This window comes from Suricata suricatta, chromosome X, assembly GCF_006229205.1.
Source record: "Suricata suricatta isolate VVHF042 chromosome X, meerkat_22Aug2017_6uvM2_HiC, whole genome shotgun sequence".
Taxonomy (NCBI): Eukaryota; Metazoa; Chordata; class Mammalia; order Carnivora; family Herpestidae; genus Suricata; species Suricata suricatta.
Genome location: NC_043717.1, coordinates 76,038,823 through 76,054,160, shown reverse-complemented (window position 1 = coordinate 76,054,160; position 15,338 = coordinate 76,038,823). Strand labels below are relative to the sequence as shown.

The window sequence follows — 15,338 nt, the reverse complement described above, 5'->3', positions numbered from 1 at the left end:
AACTGGGTATTCATATGCACAATGTGAATTTGTCTACATTTGGGAGCCAGTAAAATGTGGGAAGGGATCACACAAGAAACCTGATGCTGAACAGCTGGATTGCAAAATGAATGTTTTTGAAGCCAGCCACACCATTGTGAGTTTGTCAGAAGCATAGGGGGCTTTGCTTTTCTCAGAAGCTCCCCAAAGGAGAGGTTATTAAAAAAGTTTTTCCAAAGCCTGGGTGGGGGCAAAATGGGCTGGGGTTGGAGGAAGGTGCGCCATTGTAACTGCAACCCCCAGAGCAATCTGTGAAGGCTTTGTTGTCCTACAATAGGGTATCATGGTGCGTCACTGCAATGACTGCTTTTGAGCTTTTGGTTTCTCTTCTTGGGAAGCAATTTCCACCAGCACCTCCAAAATGAATGCTCAAGTGCCTTTTGGGGAAGGGTTGATGTTTGAAGTATTTACTAAATTCTTTTCATGGTCAATATTTGGTTGCGGTTTTTGATTTCTTCTTTTTTAAATTTATAATAGTTTATTGTCAAATTAGTTTCCATATAACACCCAGTGCCTCTCTCCACAAGTGCCCGCCTCCATGACCATCACCCCCTTCCGGCCTCCCCCTCCCCCTTCAGTCCTCGGTTCATTTTCAGTATCCAAGAGTCTCTCATGATTTGTCTACTTCCTTCTCCCTAACTCTTATTCCCCCTTCCCCTCCCCACGGTCCTCTGTTAGGTTTCACCTGTTAGACCTATGAGTGCAAACATATGGTATCTGTCCTTCTCTGCCTGACTTATTTTGCTTAGCATGACACCCTCGAGGTCCATCCACCTTGCTACAAATGGCCATATTTCATTCTTCCTCATTGCCATGTAGTACTCCATTGTGTGTGTGTGTGTGTGTGTGTGTGTGTGTGTGTGTGTGTGTGTGTATATATATATATATATGTATATATCACATCTTGTCCTCCTCCATTACCACCTCCCTCCCCCCTCTTCAGCCCTCGGTTCATTTTCAGTATCCAATAGTCTCTCATGATTTGTGTCCCTTGCTCTCCCCAACTCTTTTTGAGACAATTTCATTATTTACATTTTTCCTTTAAAAATCATTCATTTCATCTAAATTTTCCAACTAATTAGCATATTTATTCAAAGAAGAACTTCTGAATGCACAATCATTGCTCTTTTCTTATTCCTAAATTTATGTATTTGTGTTACCTTTCAAAACCTTTATTGTCTATGGGCCTCAGTTTCATCATCTGTGAAACATTGATGACAATAATATCAATCTCTATAATCTATTGTGAGAGTAAAATGAGATGAAAGATTTGGAAGTACTTAGCAGGGTGCCTGTCACAGAATAAGCATTCAATTTAATGGTAGCTCTAGTGGTCATTACATGAGTGTGGAATAAATGGGTAAGGGAGAAGTGGGCTGAAGGATGTTGGCCTATTTGATGAGGTTCAGAACCCAGGGCTGGGAAGAGGCTTATAGGAAAACACCTGGCAGTCTTCCAAGTCTTCCTACCTTATCTTGGCATCTCCTGGAAGATTGGGAGGCTGAGGCAATGGGATAATCTTGAAGCATCTCTAACTTTGTGTAAATCTTGCAACTATCTTGGCTGGGCAGATGAGGATTGAATAAAACTTGGGTTGTGGCGGGTGATGGTATTAATGTGCACATTTTTTTTCAAGTGTGAAATATTGCTCTCCACACCCAGCAAGCTATTATTACTTTGTGGACACTGTGTGTTTGGAAAGCCATTGCTGGCAGCTTGAATGGGTACCTTAGATCAATTAGTAGCTTTAAACACTTTCAAGCTAAAGATTGGGATAAGAATGTTTTGATTCTATAGTTTCTCCTGGGATTTCTCTCATGTGCTGGACTAATTATCAGATGTAATTAGGAAGCTGAGAAGTGAGAAGACTGCAGGGAGCAACATACTTTCCCAGGAACCCTCATTTCTTTGTGCAGAAGAGGTTTGGAGTGACTGTCTCTCTGTTGTGGAGAAACAGCAATACATAGGGCACTAGAGGGTGGGAAGGATCCTGGGAACGGGGTTTTACCAGCAGAGCCTCAAGACTGTGGGTACTCATTGCTCTTGATTAAGATTTAAGTAGTCAGGACAGTTTTCCCCTTCTTGTTCTTGAGGGAAGAATGATATACTGGGTCACTTCCATGTTCTTGGTCCATTTTTAGCAAAACTCCAATTTTCAAGGGTCAAAATTAGTTGAGAACTAGTGCCCTTCTTTCAAACCTCATGAAGTTGAAGAGAAGAACTTCCACATCTTGGTCAGCCATAGAGTCTATCTACTTCAGGCTAGAGAAGACCTTTCTCATCTGCCTTGGCTTACGCCTTTGGCCCCAGAGTTGGGCTAGAAGGACTTTGTCTTTTAGCCTCTGAGAAAAGATAACATTTGCAGGACCATCTGCTTGTGAGCTTATTTTTTTAAGTTTAGTAATTTATTTTGAGAGAGAGAGAGAGAGAGAGAGAGAGAGAGAGAGAGAGCAAGTGAGTGAGCGAGCGACTGCCTAAGCAGGGCAGGGGCAGAGAGAAATATTCCCAATTAGGCTCCTGACATGGGGCTTGAACACATGAACTGTGAGATCATGCATGACCCAAGTTGAAACCAAGAGTTGGATGCTTAACCAACTGAGCCACCCAGGTGCACCTGTTTGTGAACTTCTTTCAAAGAAATTATGTCCACATGGTAATGAAGTTATTCGTTAGTATATGTGCTGCCAAAGCGAGCACAGTATTGAAGTTATTCTTAATGCAATGGAAACATGAAACATGAAACATGGAAAGACAATGGCCTTCGGTTAATTTTTACTCACTAGGGGCTGTGATGCAGACTATGAGCCTGGTAGTGGCTGTGATGCAGACTATGAGCCTGGTAGTTTGAAAAATCGAGATCCCTGAGGGCTAAAGATGATGGCCCAGATGTGAAGTTTTATTCCCCCTGCCAGCAGGATATGAAGTTTATTGTCACAAGATAATCACATGTCAATTCAATGTCTCTACTTTCTCCATAGGTAACCTGTCTCCATGATTTCTTTGGTGATGATGATGTGTTTATTGCGTGTGGTCCTGAAAAATTTCGCTATGCTCAGGATGACTTTTCTCTGGATGAAAATGGTAAGCACAACCACTAGATTTGATTTCTCTATTATCCTCCCTCCTTCTATCCCTTAGGATTTCATGGGTTCATGTGGACCAGAGAACATCCATGCATAGACCTTCAAGGGCAAATATCAGTCTTTCTCCTGTATATTTGGATACATGAGTCGCTAAATGAAATGTTGATTAAATGCCTCAGATTCCCAGCCTCCAAACTCAATAAAACTTACTACCTGTCCCAATAGTGACCATATTTCTTGAATCACATATTGTGTCACATGGGCTGACGGGCACAATCAGACTAAGGAAAGGGAAAGTTGGAGTCAGAACTTGGATATTATATGTATATTTTTTTTCTAGTCAACATCCTCCAGCTACTTGGCTCATGTAGATGGTTCCATTTTAGAAAGATTTTCCACTGTGTTCTTAGTGTCAAATCTTTCCCCTCTTCCCTCTTTCTGGCTTGCTGCCTCATTCCCCCTGCTCTGTGACTCAAAATTCCAGAGGTTGTTAATCTCAGGAAGGAGGTGAACATCTGCCCACCTCCCTTTGCTTGAGTCCAAGCTCCATGTGTATGTTAATGGCAGATTAGCTCATACAGCAACAGGGTTGGGTTATGATCCTGATGGGAAGACACATTCAAAACATATTTCTCAATTATGAAGGGTGAGAAAAACCAGGTTGTACTGTAGACTGTGACAAGGACCCTGAAAGAGGTGACATTTCTGCTGTGATCACTTTGAGAAGAGACCAATGACCATAACATAGCCTAACAAATCCCAGGCTATATCCAGTTTCCTATACCTTCTCCATCTCTATCTCTGGACAGTGATCGTTAAAGTCCATCAACCAAAACAAGACGTAGAACAAACAAAAATGAGCTTTCTGCTTAACTCATTTTCCAAAAATCCACTCAGTTGGCCGGAAAAGATCCCCTAATCTTTCTGGGTAATTGATATACTTTAAATAGAACGTGATGAGGAAGCATTCAAAGAAAAGATTGCCCTCTACCTAGTGGTGTGGTTCCACTTTGACCATCATAGCACAAGGTTGGCAAAGCCATAGTGGAAAGAGCACTAGACTGGGACTTAGGAGACTTTAGTTGCTAGTTCTTGGTCTGCTATTTTCTTGCTTGTTGTCCTAAGCAAAGGGCTTATACTTTTTGTGGTCTCATCAGCAATATGAGTATGATAATTCTCCTAATGCATTAGCACAATCAGTGCCCAACTATATGTTCCCATACAGTGCCCAACAGTATGGATGCTGAGTGACCTGCATAGAAAAGGTGCCCATACATGTTAACCTGGGGTTGAGGCAAGTAGCATAAACATTTGGCCACCTCCCTTACACACCCAACAGCTTTCTCTAAGCTCTGAGTGACAGAGTCACTGCTGGCTCATTCATATTCATTTAACCAGGATAGGGATGTATGATAATGTGCATTTAAAATCAAAAAGGGGCATCTGGGTGGCTCAGTTGGTTGAGTGTCCAACTTTGGCTCAGGTCATGATCTCACAGTTTGTGAGTTCAAGCCTCTGCATCGGGATTGCTGCTGTCAGTGCAGTGCCTGCTTCAGATCCTCCGTCTTCCATACTCTCTGCCCCTCCTCTGCTCATGCTCTTTCTCTCAAAAATGAATAATTTTTTTTAAAAAGAAAGAGTTCTATAAGTGTGAGGTAGTGGTGGTAGTAGTAGTTAGGAGTGCTTATTTATAAATTGACATGACATCCCTAATATGACTATTATAATATATGGCATGTAATGAACAATAAACGGTAGCTCCCCTTCCTCCTTTAGATTACTCATGAATGTTTCATCTGTGTGGCTACAACCTCTAAGCTGTCAATCTCTTCTCTAAGGAAATTAATTAATTATGTCAACAGGTACTATTCTGGGTTGTCCACAAATGATCAAGTTGACTACTTAATAATTCACCCAACTTGTCTTCAACTCCTTCCCTTGTTTCCATAATCCAGGGATTTAAACATATGGCTTAGCCCACATGAGTTCTGAAAGTTTCCCCCATGCTTCCCTCCCCAGAGCCATCATTCCCACAGACAATGAGGACCACCTTGTAGTCCTGAGCCATTGGGTACTTTAGCCTTTGATGGTTATTCCAGTTTCTGGAAGGTGGTAATATGCTGAGCCTCGTTTCCCCCCTGGCTTTATTGAGCTCTCTGTGTCCTTTTCTACCAGAATGCCGAGTCATGAAGGGAAACCCATCAGCCACAGCTGGCCCAAAGGCCTCTCCAACCCCTCAGAAGAGTTCAGCTAAGAGCCCTGGTCCCATGCGCCGGAGCAAGTCTCCAGCTGACTCAGGTAACGACCAAGACGGTGAGTGCTCTTTTCCTAACTGCACGATGACTTCATTTACGGAGGCCAATACCCTCTGCATGCAGGGGAATGTGTTCCTCATGAACACTAATGTGTCTCCATGATACCAATTCTATCCATTCAGAGACTAAACAGCAGGTTTGTTTGGACTCATGGAGACACAGCTAAACCCTGATTCTACTCAGATGGATGCAGACCAGTAATCTGGTCTCTTTGCCATGCTTGCTGTAATGCTTATTGTCATGTTTGTCGTCATAGTCATCATCTTCAACATCACCCAGCAAAAACACCATCAATTAAAAAATCCAGTCAGACATCAATTTGAAATAGAAAAGCAAAATCTAAAACAAAAATATCAAAAACTCGCCACCCCAAAGTGTCAACATAGTTGATGCACTTGAGCTTCCAATTTGACTTTGAACTTTTTAGAAGGCAGCACAAAAAGAGAAACAAGATAATTCACATCATTCTCACAATGAGAAAAAAATATATGTAGGCCAGGGTCTAAAAGGAAACACAGAGATTTGTCACACAGGATTTTAATTAGTGGATAGTGAGTGATCTAAAAAATGGGATGTATGGATCGCTGCCACCCATGAACTATTTATCAGTCTGTGACAAGCTTAGAAGCTCATGCCAAATGCAAATTATGCCACTGAGCAAACATTTGCTTCAGCTAACTCTTTTTTCATAACATAATTTTATTGATAAAGGAAGCAGGGTGTTCTTTGAAGTTCTGGTGCAAGATCTTGCACCCGCCATCTGAGTGATACTGATCTGAAAGGCAAAAGGCTGCAGAAGTCAAAGTTGAGAAGCTGAGTGGGGTCATGCACAGAAAATTTGAGATCTTCATGGTTAAGGAAATTGTATGGCCCAGAAGACTTCCATTTGTTCTCCCAAGGCTCAGTGTTCACCACGATAATTCTTCCAGCCTGGGAGCTTTAGGGCAGAGAGCACAAACACTATCTTTTATTCCAATTGAGGCAACTCAAGCAGCCTCTTGGCTTGGAAATGCTTGTGGCCTAGAAAAACAGCCTGTCCTGGGGGCCTCACACTGCCAGGAGCATGGACATAACCAGCCATATTTTTATTCTTGGGCAGAAGGAACTGAACTGAAAGAAGCAGCACAAGCTTTCATGCTTTCATGACTCTGCACACCCTACTTCCCTGCTGTTGCAATGCAGTCCCTCTAATCTACCACTTTTCTTTGCTTGAAAATTTCTATTCATCCTTCAATACCTCAAACAGAAATAGTTTTATTCCCTGCACGATCATAGCATGTTATTCATGTATCTGGGGTAATATTTACCATGCTGTGTTGTAAAGTCTGTATTTACCTGTCTACTTCCCCAACTAAATATTGGGTCCCTCAAGACTAAGATGTCATGTTCATTTTGCATCCTCAGTGCTGAACACAGTGCCTGGGTCTTAGTAGATGCTCAACTAATGTTTGTGAATGAACAGATGTGTTTTTAAAGGTACCTATTTCACCCAACATGGTGCTAGAGACATAGTTAACATTTAGGTAATATTTCTTAAAGGAGTAAAAATATAAGTGTTTGGTGATGTTTTGGTGAAGTGTACAAAACAGCACATGCCTCTATTTAAGCAAATTCATATTGCTTACACTACAAAGACTTATGTTTTAACATTCGGATTAAGAATGAAATTATAGAGGGGCGCCTGGGTGGCTTAGTCTGTTGAGCATCCAACTTCATCTCAGGTCATGATCTCATGGCTGGTGAGTTCAAGCCCCGCGTCAGGCTCTGTGCTGATGGCTCAGAGCCTGGAACCTGCTTCAGATTCTGTGTCTCCCTCTCTCTCTGCCCCTCCCCACTCACACTCTGCTCCCTCTCTCTCAAAAATAAAACATTAAAAAATTAAGAAAAAGAATAAAATTGTAAGAATATTACTCAACAATCAAAAAGAATGAAATCTTGCTATTTGCAACAATGTGGATGGAACTAGAGTGTATTATGCTAAGTGAAATGAGTCAGTCAGAGAAAGACAAATATCATATGAGTTCACTCATATGTGGAATTTAAGATATAAAACAGATGGACAGAAGGGAAGTAAAGCAAAAATAATATAAAAACAGAGAGGGAGACAAACCATAAGAGATCCTTAACTACAGAGAATAAACTGAGGGTTGCTGGAGAGGTGTTGGGTGGGGGGATGGGTTAAACCAGCAAAGGGCATTAAGGAGGGCACTTGTGATGAGCACTGGGTGTTATATGCAAGTGATGAATCACTAAATCCTATTCCAGAAATCATTATTATACTATATGTTAACTAACTTGGATTTAAATTTTTTAATGTAAACATTTAAAAATATCACTGACCGTTTGTGGGATTTCTTTTTTTTTAATTTTTGGAGAGATATAAAGAGACACGCATGCATGTGTGTGAGTGGGGGAGGAGGGGCATAGGGAGAGAAAGAGTGAGAGAGAGAATCTCAAGCAGGCTCCATGACCAGCACAGAGCTTGATGTGGGGCTCAATCCAACAATCCTGAGATCATGACCTGAGCTAAAATCAAGAGTAAAGTGCTTAACCAAATGAGCCACACAGACACCTGCATTTCTTGGATTTCTTTTTTTTTAGATTTTTTAAATGTTTATTTGTTTTGGTGGGGAGGGGCAGAGAGAGGGAGACATAGAATTCTAAGCAGGCTCCAGTTTCTGTGCTGCCAGCACAGAGTCCAATGTGGGACTTGAACTCATGAACCACAAGATCATGACCTGAGCTGAAGTTGGACGCTTAAATGACTGAGCCACCCAGGCACCCCTTCTGGATTTCTAACTTGTACTACTCATTTCTTACTGCAAAACAAATTGCCCCAAAACTTAGCCCTTTAAGAAACAACAAATATTTATTATTTTATAGTTTCTGTGGGTTAAAAATTTTGGAGTAGCTTCACTGTGTGCTTCTGTATGGCTCAGGATCCCTCTATAGTTGAGGTCAAAGTGTTCATGTGAGCTGAAGTCACCTGAGGGTTCAACTGGGACTGTAGGATCCACTTCCAAGATGGCTATTGGCAGGATCTTCTCCCAAACAGTGATTGAAGAAAGTGAACAAGGAAGAAGATGCAGTGCCTTTTATGATCTAGTTTCTGAAGCCACATACTGTCTACTCATTAGAAGCAGTCACCAACTCCAGCCCACAGTCAAGGAAAGAAGAATGAGTCTTCACGTTTTTGAAGGGAGGTGGACCTATTTTTAGATGGCCAAGAATTTGTGGACCTATTTATTTAAAATAACCTCTTATTTAAAACCTCTTATTTTAAAATGCTGAGGTGGTAGGAGCTTGAGGTAAATAGATTCTCTGCAGGCTGTATCCAGTTGGGTTATCCAGCATGTGTGACCAGAACCTCCTGTGAGTAAACATGGTTTCAACATGATCACCAACATGCTACCTACAGAATCGCCCTTCTAGAAACTAAAAGCATCTTACTGACTCCAAGATATTACAGAGAAGGAATTCATTAGGATTCAATGAAGATTTGTCAAATTAAAAGGATATACTAGATCCCAGCCTAGGCAAAGGCAGGCAAGACCTGCCTTTGCTACTTCAGAACTCCTTTGCTAAAGAGAAGGAATGAAGATGTAGTCACACACACAGGATAAAAAGAGTAACCAATCTGAGGCAGGGAGAGGGGATTTTGCTTGGCAGACATCAGAATGACAAACAGCCCGTGCCCCCTACTAGAAAAAGAAATCTAAAGCGGTGTTCTCAGGAGAGAGAATTTAAATATTTATTTCAGATAATTTATGAACATCAATGAAGCCATACCCTGGCCTAGCCAGGCTTAATGGTCATTTCCAGAATGTTTGAGCTCATTGCAGATGATGTGTCTAGATCTTTCACATGATTTCAACCCCAAAGTGTAAAAGGATCTGTGTAACATGACCTTCTCTAGTCCATGGCAGTTTTGAGCCACGTCCAGGCCATCTCTCAGTGAACATTCCAAGGGGCAAAGCTGATCTCAGGCAAAACAATACTTTAGATATGGTTTGCATTTTACATACCCATTTTCCACTTCCCACCTCCATGTCACTCAGGATCATGCCAAGCTGGGAAGTAGAGGGGGTTAGGATATGGAAAAGGAGAGGGAAACATCACTATAGGAAGGCCCAATGGCACCACTTCCCAGGTTTGTGACAAGTTTCTTACCTTGTCTAAGACTTGGTTTCTGTTTTGGTTAAGATAGAATTTACACATCCCAATATTATCAGTTGTTTCCAGTTTACAGAGTTGTACGATAGCTTCCACAGAATCAGGATCAGATAACCAAAAGGAGGAGTTATAGACCATGCATAGTTTTCCATCAGGACATGTCAAGGCTTTTCTGAGTTCTTAGCAAGGGACATATGTAAGTTAATACACATTTCACCAAAGAATAGTGGTGTTGAGTGGGGCTGAAATTCTTTGTTCTTTTCTAAGACCTGGCACTACCACCATGTTTCCATTCTGTGTTAGTCTGTCTTGGATCTGGGACTTGTGGGATGGATTCGCATTTTTTTCATTCAACCTGAGTAACTCTAGGTTGTAGAAGATAGGCCATTTCCAGGGAATTTTAACTACCTTCCTTTGAAGGCAAATGACAGCCAAAAATGTTCCTCTGTAGCAGGGACTCAAACCAAATGAAACATTGGCTCAGTTTGGGTTCAGTTAAAGGAATGTTTTGACATTCTAGTTAATTAGAAAATATATAGATTTGATTCTGGTTTGCTAGATTTTCAAATATTTTTTTAAAAAGAACAGAGCAATGGAGTTGGGAGAAAGCAAATATTGATTTAAAGTTATAAAATAAAACAAATATTTCAGAGGAGGGTAATAGTGAAAGAATCAGAGAAATAAGTCAAATAGATATTCATATATATACTATAGAATATATATGTATATTTGATCCAATTCATAGTTCAGTTGACTTATGGTTTAGTAAACAGATGCAACTTGGTCTGTAATTTGCACCATAATCTGATTCCTTAGTCCTAAATTGTCTCTTTTCTGTTCTTCCCATGAATAAATCAAAATGTGTATACTTTATTCCCTTTGAGTTCAATCCCCACTCCTGCCAATATTGAGTGTGCCCTAAATGGAATGTCTGTTGCTAAACCCTAAACATAAGTTAAGGAAGGATTTGATTGTCTATATGATAATGCCATAAAGAACTCTCATTCTTTCTTATTGGGCAGAGCTGATGGACTCGTAGAATCCAAGTCCCATTAGCCATGTCTGTCTTTAAAGTAGGAGAAGGAACTGTGGTAAAGCAGAGAAAATCTGAGCCCAGAGGTCTCCTATGGGATGTTTGAAGAAAGCTTGTATAGTGCCCACGTTTTGATTAACCCCGGACTTGCCATTTTGATGGGCAAAGGTAAGCCTGGCCTCAGAACTAAAGGAAGACCTTTCTAGAGTGTCCCTTGCCATTTCCATTTCAGCCATTAATGTGTTAATTTTTCCTTTTCTGTAACTACCCCCAATTGAATTGAATTGAAAGGACAAAGTAGCTAGTTTCTGGGAGGGAGTCTTTCTTTTTCTTTCTTTCTTCTTTTTTTTTTTTTTTTCTTAAGGAATTAGCTCCAAGGAAGCTAATTATCCACCCTGGTAGGCTGAGAGAATTGTAATGTGATAATTAGTTTGCTGTTATTCAGTAGTAAGTCATTGTTGTAGCCACCCAATGTTCCTCACCCTCCTTCCCCCCAACCTATGTGTACTTATTCCTGAAAGTCAAATCTTCTCTGTATTCAACCTCCTGAGAAAGAATGGATTCTATGTCAAAATATACAGCCTTTGTAAAGGGAGGTCAAGGGACACAAAACAGCAGTGAAGAGGGGGAGTGTGTGTCCATGGGAGAATTGTATCCAGGAGTATTTTTCTTTGGAACTGAACAAACTGCTTTGGGTTGCCTGAGGAGTGACCTAGCTATTCTGCCCTTCCTGAATGTGACTGTCTAGACCAGATCTGTCCAATAGAAATATAATGTGAGCCTTGTACATAATTTTAAATTTTCTAATAGCCACAGTTAAAAAGGTGAAAGAAACAGGAGAAATCCGTTTTGATAATATATTTTCCTCTACTCAATATACCCAAAATATTATCATTTCATCATGTAATCAATGCAAAAATAATTCAATGAGGTCTTTTCCATTCTTTGAAATTGGGTTGTGTCTTACAGCATATCTTAATTGTGGCTCATCACGCTTCAAATTCTCAAAGGCAAATGCGACTAGTGACTACTGTACTAGACGGCATAATAACTTTCTTCTCTGTCTTAGGTTCAAGATAATGATCTTCTACATAAATTAAATGATCTGTGCATTGCAAAACACTTCCAAATTCATCACCTCAGTTCACTCATAATAGCACCATGAATTGGTTTGGGAAAGGAAAATCATACATTTTTTTTTCTTTTTGATGGGGGAACTAAGATATAAAGAAGTTCAGTATCTTGTGGTCTTCTCAATGTCATGCAACTATTTACTACCAAAGAGCCAGAGCCCAGCTTTCCTGACTTCCAGGCAGACAATCCCTGCACTGTCTTTGAGGCAAGGTGTGGGAGCTCCAGAGTGATAAATAGAAAGGTCTCTGTTGGATAATCCTTACTTCTCTGCTTCCTTCCACCTTACCTCACCTGGAGGCAGGGGAATGGAATGGCATGTGTGTCATTCTCTTTGTGTTACATAAAGTATAGCTATGAGGAATTGGGCATCTCTGTTTTCAGGGCATTCCATCAGCTCCTCTACTGTCACTCCAAGGAGAACTGGTGCTCTAGGAAGAGAAAAACATCCCTTGCCCTTCCCCCATTATGAATCTTTCTAAAAACCATGGCTTATGTCAAGTTTTACTGGAAGAACTGTTCCATAGCTAAAGCAACATTTCCATTGGTATTAGAGAACCACTTGAGAAACTGTCGGCACAAGCAATATAATGGTGACCACTGACCACTCAGCAGGGCTTCGGATGTGGTGGTGTTGACCCACCTCCCCATAATAGGAGTTCTATACACCTGCTGCAATCTGGGACTTGTGTTTAAATGCAATTGACTCTCTAAAGTTTGAATGGAATACCTAATAGTGTTAGGCACTATGCTGAAAAGGAATAAGATGAATTCCTTGTCACTAATAAGCTTATGATTTATTTGGGGAACCAGTATACATATACGTTTAACAAAAAATTTATTCACAAATACTTATATAGTTCTTCTTATGTGCCAGGCGACTGTTCTAACCACTCTGCATGTATTAACCAATTTAATCTTTATAATAACCATATGAGGTAGTCACTATTGCCCCCGGTTTTGCAAATGAAAAAACCTAGAGCATATGAAAGCTAAGTGACCTGCCCAAAACCACACAGCTCCTAGGTGGTAGAGCTGAGGTTTCAATCCAGGAAGTCTGGCTCCACAGTCCACAATTTAACCATGACACTGTCGTGCTAAATATGAGTTAACAGTAATGGCTTGTTTCAATGCCAAGTGAATGGGAGATACAGGCAGTAAGTGCTAAGGGAAACCTTCCTGGAAAAACTGGGGCTTGAAGGAGGGTTATATTTCAAATGATAAGGAAATGGATTTTTCTTTTTTTTTTATTTTAAAGCAAGAAAGATATAGCACAAGTGGGGAAGTGGGGCAGATGGAGGGAGAGACAGAATTTCTAGAGACATGGGGCTCAATCCCATGACCCTGAGATCATGAGCTTCAGCTGAAATCAAGAGTTGGATGCTCAACTGAATAAGTCACCAGGTGCCCTGGAAATAGATTATTTCTGATGAGGGATGGGGAGGGGGAAGCATGAGCAAACGAGTAGGGATGGTGATGAATATAGCATATGAAGGTCCAGGGAAGTGGCTGTTAAATCTACATCTCCAGCCCCAACTTTTCTTCTGGATGTTAATCCCATGAATGCCTACCAGGCAGTCCTACTTAAATGTACCAAATATAATGTGTCTAAAGACCAAAAGAATTTCCACACCCAACTCCCTGTCTGTCAATAGAATCTCTTCTATTCTATTCCCTGGGTCCAATGCCTTGGTGTTATCTTTGATTCTTCCTACTCTTTAATCCTTCAAGTCAGCCATATACTGCTGATGTTGAACCTTTGAATCATATTCACATTATTTACACAGAAGTCCCTTCCTTTACCTCATCATGTGATGCTAGGATTACTCAACAGACTCCTAAGTAGTATCCCTGTTTCAAATCTCTGTCCCCTTTTGCATCTGGTGTGGTGCCTCCATATTTCTCATCTTAAAACACATTTCCATTGTGTCACCCCCTACCATAGAACCTTCAGTGGTTCCACATTGCATTCATTGACCACCTCTGTGGTAATGGCTGAGAGAGTAAAAAGAGAGTCGTGCAGAGGGCCAAGGGCTATATTTTTGTAAGCACAGCAAGAAACCAAAAAGCAATGGAGTTTACTTGGGAAAGCTTCAATCCTCTAATGCTTGACCTGTTAGCCAAAGAAAGTCCTCAGCCCATTGAGATTGATAAGTCATCCCTTGTAGAAGTAGGATTTCCTAACTCAATGCCTATATATTGCATAGTTACTCATGTCCTTCCATTTCTACTAGTGGTAATAGTAATATTAAGAGAAGAGGATGTCATTATGAAGCACTTTCTACATGCTAAGGCACTTAGCTAAGCATTTTATGTATAGTCTGTCGTGTAATCCTCAAAACAACAATTCAGATATGCATTATTGTCATTCAAATGTTATGGATGGGGTAGCTAAGACCTACAGAGGTTAGGTTACATGCCAGGTCAGACATCGAGGCTAAGCCAGGATTTGAAACTTTGACTGTTTACAAAGTGTGTGTTCTTTCCACAAATTAAGAGTCATGTAGTATTTTTTCCTAGTTTCTACCCCATGAAACCAGCAGTGAGCATTGACAATAGGCTTGCTCTGCTAGAAACATGTTCTCCACAGAACCACCTTCAACCAGAAGTAAATGTTGTCAGCATTATCGAGTTTGAGAAAACAATCCGGGAACGTCCATCAGTCTTCTTACAGATGTCTTCTTCTTGAGAGAAACCAATCTGTGTCAAAATATTGCAGGAATGGTTACACATGTTTGTTTTGCAACAGGGAAAATTCTTATTTCTCTCTTTCTTTAGAACATTCAAAACTGAATGCTGCCCAAGACTCGATAGGAAATAGATTTAAAATTGAAATTCCAACTCCTGAAGTTATGGTATCTCACAACCTAGGATTGAATTTGGCATAGGAACCAGGACTGTGATCAAATCAGTGAAGAACTGTTCCTGCACCCAGTTCTTGCTTCCCTAATGGATGGGTCTGGGGAGAGGGACACACGCTTTTCCACTGAGCAGAAACAATTAGCTAAACCAGTCCAGACACCCATCTGAAGGGCTCTTTGGAATGAATATGTGAAAACCACAGACTCTGTGTCTTGGCCTTGTTCTGAAGTAAGCTGAAACCACCTTGGTTCTAATTGGATGGTCTTCCAGAAAAATTCCCTGTATAGGTAGGAAGCAAACAGGGTGTGTTTGAATGGAAACGAAGGAACACTTAGAGCATCTCAATACCAGAAAAAATGAGGGAGTGCCTGAATTATGTATTGAGATCTCTCTCTGCAAGGCTTTAAGGAATTAGTGATGACAAGGCAGAACCAGTCACTACAAGGTCACAGTGGGAGGCATATGATGTGCTAACCATAAGGCAATTTTGAAATTAATCTGCATGTAAATCCCTGAGGCCACCATCCATTGAGGAGAAGTAATTTATACCCTTTAAGCAAGTCCTACACTCTCTGAACCTCTATATTCGTATGATTAAAAGGAGACCATTAATTCCTGGCCATCATTTTTGAGGTTATCAGGAGAATCATGTGAATTCATATAAGGTAAAATGCTTTGAAAATAATTTAAGAAATAAAACTG

At 40.7% G+C, this 15,338-nt stretch overlaps 1 protein-coding gene across 8 annotated transcripts in view; it reads left to right on the top strand.

The window, feature by feature from the left end:
* DCX (doublecortin) overlaps positions 1–15,338 on the top strand; it is a 162,636-nt gene that overhangs the window by 129,968 nt on the left and 17,330 nt on the right. For 6 of the 8 annotated variants that reach the window (XM_029930322.1, XM_029930323.1, XM_029930325.1 and 3 more), the window contains 2 exons: positions 3,018–3,120; positions 5,298–5,435. In XM_029930322.1, the coding sequence (XP_029786182.1) occupies positions 3,018–3,120; positions 5,298–5,435 (241 nt within the window). The remainder of the gene's footprint in view (positions 1–3,017; positions 3,121–5,297; positions 5,436–15,338) is intronic. The other 2 variants (XM_029930326.1, XM_029930320.1) reach the window with 1 other exon arrangement.